General features: G+C 49.1%; 1 protein-coding gene across 1 annotated transcript in view; it reads right to left on the bottom strand.

The window, feature by feature from the left end:
• Positions 1-7500, bottom strand: part of rims1a (regulating synaptic membrane exocytosis 1a) — a 42111-nt gene that overhangs the window by 25955 nt on the left and 8656 nt on the right. Inside the window, exons 3-4 of the mRNA XM_084709552.1 lie at positions 3031-3238; positions 1940-1951 (exon numbers count right to left, since the gene is read on the bottom strand). Of these exons, the coding sequence (XP_084565678.1) occupies positions 1940-1951; positions 3031-3238 (220 nt within the window). The remainder of the gene's footprint in view (positions 1-1939; positions 1952-3030; positions 3239-7500) is intronic.

Genomic DNA, 7500 nt, shown 5'->3' with positions numbered 1-7500 from the left:
GTAACGAGCCCCAGTGAGGACAGAGGAAGCTGCATGGTGAAGCCTGGGATGACAGGGTCCCTTTAAGGAGCCAGTCAAACGAGACAGCGCCATGAGATTGAGGCCGGGGGTGAGTCTGGGATCAATAGTAATCATGGGGGCGGTTGCATTGAACTGATCACAGATCAGTCAGTTTTACCTCAGGTTTCAACCACAACACTGGGGCAAATACCGGCTGTCTGATACAGAAGAAAATAATAGGTGTCAGACAAATGCCGTTCTGATGTCCTACAGTTCGTAAATCAGAGTCAAAAACAGCATTATAACGTTGAAGTGAAGGAGGTTAACAGAAAGAGACACAGAGAGAGAGAGGTAGAAAGAGAGAGAGAGAGATAAGGAGAGAGATAAAGAGAGAGATAAGGAGAGAGAGGGGCATTGGGTACAGGAGTGTACAGGGGATAGGGGTGTACATCTCTCAGGAGAGAGAATAATCACAACTTCAAAAACAGCCTTTCTGGGAGAACCACTTGGCTCGAGCACAAACGCACGTCTCACCAGAGCCGGCCGTCCCTGCAGATAATGAATGAATGAATGAATGTCATTACCCCTCAGCCACAGAGGAGCTGGCCAGCTTTACATGAGGCTAACGTCCACCAGGCCAGCTCCACCGTCCAGATACACAGCTGAACACTGGCAGCAGAACTCCACGGGAGGAAAACTAGCCATCCATTAACATTCACATTTACATATATTCATTTAGCAGGCGCTTTTATCCAAAGAGACTTACGAGAAAGAGCTTTACAAAAAGTGCATAGGTCAATGATCATAAACAACGAGATAGCCCCAAAGTAGAAAAGAGCTATGCAAAACACTTCAGGGGCTGAACGTAGCGTCTTAAGACAGGGAGATGGAAATAAGGTGCAGTACATCAACAATAGCTAGGAGTGCTATGGGGTTGACTACGTATTGTGTAAGCCACAGGTAGGACTGGGTGAAACGGCAGCTGGATAAGAGACACTGTATCATAAAGCCAGGTCGATTCAGACACGGAACGCGAGACAATACCTTAGTCACAGCCAAGTCCCTGCCCCGCCCCGCCTATATGGATCTGCTCTGATCTGGCCTGAGCTGCCTCGGGCTCCTGCCAAGAGCTCGTTTAGAGTGAGTGGTGTTGAACACAGTGTTCCTGGCTGGACAGGCTGCAGTGGACCCACCGAACCTCGTGTTGGGGGGGCAGGTGAGGGGGGCATGGGGGAGGGGGGGGGGGGCATGGGGGGGGAGGGGGGGCATGGGGGGGAGCATGACTACCTCACATCACAACATCTCTGCTACAACGCGTCGATGCATGCCTGCAAGGTAGCACTATGGGCTGGAAGTAAAGCAGGTTCAGAGTAGATCGCTATATCACTGCATGGAGAAAACGGTTTCACTTCAGCTTCTGTATTGTAGGTACATTCACTGTTTGAAATGTCTTTGTTGCTATTAAGTTTTTAACTGAGTTGAGTTTTCAGCCCTTTTAGCGCCCTGTAGCATAGCAGCTAACACTGTAGCATAGCAGCTAACACTGTAGCATAGCAGCTAACACTGTAGCATAGCAGCTAACACTGTAGCATAGAAGCTAACACTGGGATGCTCCATCCACTCTTTCACAGCACATCTCAAAGTGTTAAATTAACACCAGGACTGTTTATACAGGTCCACTCTCATCATCATGAACACTTCTGGTGTTAAATGAACACTTGGAAAGTTCTTGTTTACACTTAAGGTGATGGGGAATTCTGCTTCTTGCAGATAGATGTAGTAGGTAGTTTGACAGATTTCAAGTATAGGTCTACGGTCTGTAAAAATGACTCCTAACCACTATCTTCCTGGTCCCTCCTGGGTGTGGTGTTTCCTGGTGTGAGTACTGCCCTGATTTTCGTGACAGTACTGACGGTGTATTAGGTAAAGAAACACTCACCACTTTGTCCTCCTGTTGTCACAGCAACCACATGGAAGAGAAAGCAGAGATACATGAGTACAGGTTCCCTTCCTGAAGTACCAGTCAAATGTGACATTAGAATGATCGTACATGAACACAGGACAGTTTGGGAAGTTAAGTTGATACACGCATTCTAAAGGAAGCATTCTAAAGGAAGCATTCTAAAGGAAGCATTCTAAAGGAAGCATTCTAAAGGAAGCATTCTGTTGTGGAACATCTATACTCCACTTTTTGTTGGATTGGTTTTCAGAGTGTGTCAGCGCGCGTGTGTGTGGGGGAGGGGGGGTCATTTCAAAGCCCCCCTCCCTGTTCCTCCCCCTCCAGGTGTCCTCGACATGCTGTGCTCAGCAGGGGGGAGTTCTAATGAGGACGACCCGTGCATGTGTGAACCATATGTGACGCGTGCGCGCATGTATCGTATGTGTGTGTGTGGATGAGCATAAACACATGTACAAAATGTGTGTTTGTGCGTGTGCGTGCGTGGACGTGTGCATGTGCGCGCCTTTGTGTGTGAGGTCATTAAATACCACGCTCCGGGGGGCGTCGCCCTCTTAAGAGGGGCCCTGGTGACGGAGCCGACATTCGCTCCAGCTAGTCTGGCCCAGCCCCGCCCCCCCCCCGAGCACCACACACTCAGACACCTCAGCAACCACCCGTCTAATGCCCAATTAACCTTCACCAGCCCCTACCTGGGCCACACACACACACACACACACACACAGTCACAGACAGACACACACACCCAAACACACAGCTCATCCTGTTCTTAAACACCTGTGGCCCTGCCGCTACCTGCTCGGGTGACAAAGTGTGTCCGCTGTATGTGTGTGTGTATCCGCTGTGTGTGTGTGTGTGTGTATCCGCTGTGTGTGTGTGTGTGTGTGTATCCGCTGTGTGTGTGTGTGTGTATCCGCTGTGTGTGTGTGTGTATCCGCTGTGTGTGTGTGTGTGTATCCGCTGTGTGTGTGTGTGTGTATCCGCTGTGTGTGTGTGTGTGTATCCGCTGTGTGTGTGTGTGTGTATCCGCTGTGTGTGTGTGTGTATATCCGCTGTGTGTGTGTGTTCCTCACCGTGTTGGAGCGTAGAGACACCCGTCCTCCACAGCGGGCACAGAACTTGGTGTGGCAGTAAGAGCAGAGGTGACCACAGCCATCCGCAAACTTGGTCTTGTGGCACACGCCACAGGTGGGGGCGTCGTCCCGGGACTGGGTCCCTGTGCTAGCCGTGGCCTGGCGAATCACAGTCTCCCTGTAGCTGCACAGCTGCTGCTGGATGCCTCTGGAGAGGGGGTAGGGGGAGGGGGGGGGGGGGTGAGGGAGAGGTAGAGGGGAAGGGGAGGGTGGTGAGAGTCAAGAAGAGATAGAGTTGTAAGGAGAACGGGGTGGAGTATAGACAAAGAGGGAGGGAGGGAGGGAGGGAGGGAGGGAGGGAGGGAGGGAGGGAGGGAGGGAGGGAGGGAGGGAGGGAGGGAGGGAGGGAGGGAGGGAGGGAGGGAGGGAGGGAGGGAGGGAGGGAGGGAGGGAGGGAGAGGAGGAAGAGGAGTAGGATGAAGAGGGTATGGTCCAGTGAAATGAGAGATGAGGTGACAGAAAGAGAAGAGATGTGGGGAGGGAAGAGAGCAGGAAATAGGAGGAAAAACAGCAAAAAGTGAGTCCCAGAAGGCCTTGCCACAGAAACGATCACAAAGAATGACCTGCCTTGTTGTACCACAACAAACCACAACACTGGAAGCATGTACCCGACCAGCTCTGATTCCCATGATCGGTTTCACACTTACACTCTCAATCTTCACTACATTGTTGACCAGGTACTTATTGTACTTTGTTTGTTTTACATGCATGATTTATACATTTAAAAGGAGGACTTTATCTTACAGCCATGGTTTATTTGATAATTTCAGGCTTTTTTTACATGACATGTTATCTTACACAGCATTATTATAAAATATGAAGCTAGTGTAAAAACGTCTACTCTAAAGATAAAAGTAAAAAGTTGAGAGGAGGACATCTGGGTACTTACAGACAGGAAGTAACGGGTGCAGCCTCCTCCCCCATCAAACCAGCTTTAAAGAACTACAAATCCCAGTAGCATTCGCAAGAGAACACAGAGATCTAACATCCAATTGTCTAGCACGTCCTGCATGTCCACCCATCACATGCTGCTGTAACAATCTGATCCCCTGTCATGTCTCCACACAAATACATCACCTTCATGAATCTGAAGCTGTGGGAGTCCTTCCTACCTTAGCACCACACAAACACACACAACTCTCTTCAGCTATCCCTCACTCATGCATTGCACCCACACGCACACGCACACGCCTCCACACTCTCCCCCTTCAGCTTCCTGTCGTGTCGGCAGGTCTCCTGGTTCCATGGCGGTGCCTGCCGGGGGTAAAGGTCACCCAAAGACGACCCACCGCTCACTCTCATCAGGGTTCACTTCCTGCTCCCCGGCTCTCGCTGCGTCCCACCACACTGCACACGCTCTGCCACGCCCCAGCCAATCAGGCGCATCCATCACCTCCAGGGAGGAAGTGGCCCACGCAAGGAGGAGGGATGGAGGGAGAGAGAGAGAGAGAGAGAGAGAGAGAGAGATGGATGGATGGATGGAAACAAAGAACTAGATAGAGATGAAAAAAGAATTGGAGACAAGATGGGACAAGACAAAGATGCCACTATGAGGGAAAACCCTACGGATGTCAGGATTTGATTGGCTGAGACGACTACGGATGTCAGGATTTGATTGGCTGAGACGACGATGGATGTCAGGATTTGATTGGCTGAGACAACTACGGATTGGCTGCCATTTGTCAGCAGGACAGAGATACAACGTTCCCTGTTCATTCTGCTGGGAAAGCTTCACCCTTATCAAATCACACAATGATGTCAGGGATGCTCAAGAGGAAAACGATAAACATTGATATGAAAGAGAATAAGAAGTGAGCAAGGAGGAGAGAAAGAGAGAAAGAGAGAGGGAAAGAGGGAGAGAGAGAGAGCAAGAAAGGGAGAGAGACAGAGCAAGATAGGGAGAGAGAGAGGAAGAGAGAGACAGGGAGAGAGGAAGAAAGAAAGAGAGAGAGAGAGAGAGAGAGAGAGAGACAGAGAGGAAGGCGCACTATGCAGATCTAAGAGAGTTTTCAGCAACGATCTCATGAAGAAAAACACAGAACAAAAAAAAAAAATCAAAAATGAGACCCAAGGTTACACCAAAGTGAGCTGAAGCTTCACTTTTTTACCAGAAAACACACACACCCAGGCATACACACACACACATACCCCCCCCAAACACACATACACAAGCACACACACACAAGTATTCAGTTATACATGTACACTCACCCTCTTTTACTGTAATCCATTCAATACTTCTCCCATCATGAGAAATAAAAATAAACCTTTTGTGAAATGCTAATGAGCTTGAATGTGTGTTCTTACAACAAATAACCCACAATTCACTGATGTAAACAACATTAGCATAAACTGTCCTCTAATTAAGCTATCCTTCACTAACGAGCTGGCCAGGAGTCTGATGGTGCTAACATTAACACTTCAATACCCGTTAAAGCATCACACTGGGTGGTGTGTGTGTGTGTGTGTGGTCGTATTACATGTCAGTTTGATCATATAGTATGGAGCTGGGCAAGGCTTCAACTGCACTAACAGACCCATGAGGAAGTCCCACCCTCAGGACTGAACAGTGAAGTTCGCTGGCCTGTTACTATTGTGTCTCATTATTTTCCTGCTTATCTCTCCACAACAAAGGTGTGCAAGTAGCCCTTCAAATTACTTTGGTAACAAAATAACAAGGGGATGGAAGAAGTCCAAATCCGTCTCAAAGTTTCAAATCCCACAGTCAAGTAAGAAGCCAGGTGGTCCACACTCCGAGCCAAAACGCTTCCCAAAGACAAAGACTGTAAAAAAACATCTAAAGTGAGAATGTAGTACAGAGAGGGAGAGGGAGGGGGAGAGAGCGAGGGAGAGAGAGAGGGAGGCCCGGAGCTTTTCCTCGTTCGACCGGCCCCACTCATCACCGCGCCTGGCGTTGACTCCTCCCACACGGAGGGGGAAGCACTGGGCGAGGTGAGAGGCGAGGCGCTGTGACACCGAGACGTGTCGTAACTCAGCCACGGTCACCCAACAAGGACGAGCGAGGAGCGAACAGGACAGCCCTCTCATCCATCAGCAGAGCCTCGGCAGGGCATCCCTGTTCCTGCTCACACACTCACACACTCACACACACACACTCACACACACTCACACACACACACACACACACACTCACACACACACTCACACACTCACACACTCACACACTCACACACACACACTCACACACACACACACACACTCACACACACACACACTCACAGCATCTATGCTCTCATGCACACGTTTAATGTTAACACGAGAATGTTGACCTAATCTACATGAACACACAAATGCATGCATGCTCATGCACGCTAACACATCGAGCTCACACGCACAAGCTGCTCTCACATACATTAATGGGTGGAAGGGCTGGGGTGAGGGGGGTGTGGTGGGGTGAGGGGGGTGTGGTGGGGTGAGGGGGGTGTGGTGGGGTGAGGGGGGTGTGGTGGGGTGAGGGCGGAGGAGGGTGTGGGTGGATGGTAAGCTTTCATATTTCTGCAACCAATCCGAAAAAAGCTTACACATGGCCAGTCTTGTAGCTGTTTACGGACACGACATTGGATGCTTGAACATAACCAGGAAGAAAATAGAATTGCAGTAGAAGGAAATTCCAAATGAGGTTTTATATGAACCTATGAGTTTCAAATTTACAACATTACAGTACATTTTCACAAAAAAAAGGAAAGGACGTTATCGACTACACCGATGTTAACCACAACATGAAAGACATGACAGTGACATCACAGATTCCCAGCCAACTTCAGATTGTACAAACAACAGGTGCATATAGTACTTTATCAACTCTCTCTTTCTCTCTGTCTCTCTGCCTTATATGTGGATCTAGTGAGTCACTCTCGCTCTGTTGGTGATTCGCTCGCTCGTCTGGGATCCATATTCAAAAAATGAACATGAATCAAACAACAACGAGAGATTGTCAGTGGTATCCATGAGAAAATCGCCTCTCGGTCATTTAGAAACGAAGCTTGCACAGGGTGCAGCACCCGCCTGATTGATCTGTGCAGATTCAGAATCCCATAACAAATGACCTCCATTCCCTGCTATTTGGGAAATTGCAAATTGGGAAAGGGTGCCAAGAGTGGGTCCCTAAAATGATCTGACTTACTCAAGCTGACAAGAACTGGAAGCACCAGGCCTGTGTGTGTGTGTGTGTGTGTCTTTTTCTCTTCAATAGAGAGGTTATGTTAGCCTGGTTCGGGTTAGGGTTGGTGTTAGGGTGAGGGTTGGTGTTAGGGTCACGATTAAGGGTCAGTCTCTCCCACAAGAACTTGTATGAAAGCTCCAAACATGCCAAGTCTACCACTGCTATTTGTTCAGTCCTCTTGAGTGTCCCAGACACAGGAGTGGAAATCAGACTTGAGTGTGCAGCTC

This window comes from Hypomesus nipponensis, chromosome 11, assembly GCF_054491055.1.
Source record: "Hypomesus nipponensis isolate SF chromosome 11, ASM5449105v1, whole genome shotgun sequence".
NCBI classification, from domain to species: domain Eukaryota; kingdom Metazoa; phylum Chordata; class Actinopteri; order Osmeriformes; family Osmeridae; genus Hypomesus; species Hypomesus nipponensis.
Note: the sequence above shows the minus strand (reverse complement) of the source record. Positions and strands in the feature narration are given on the sequence as shown.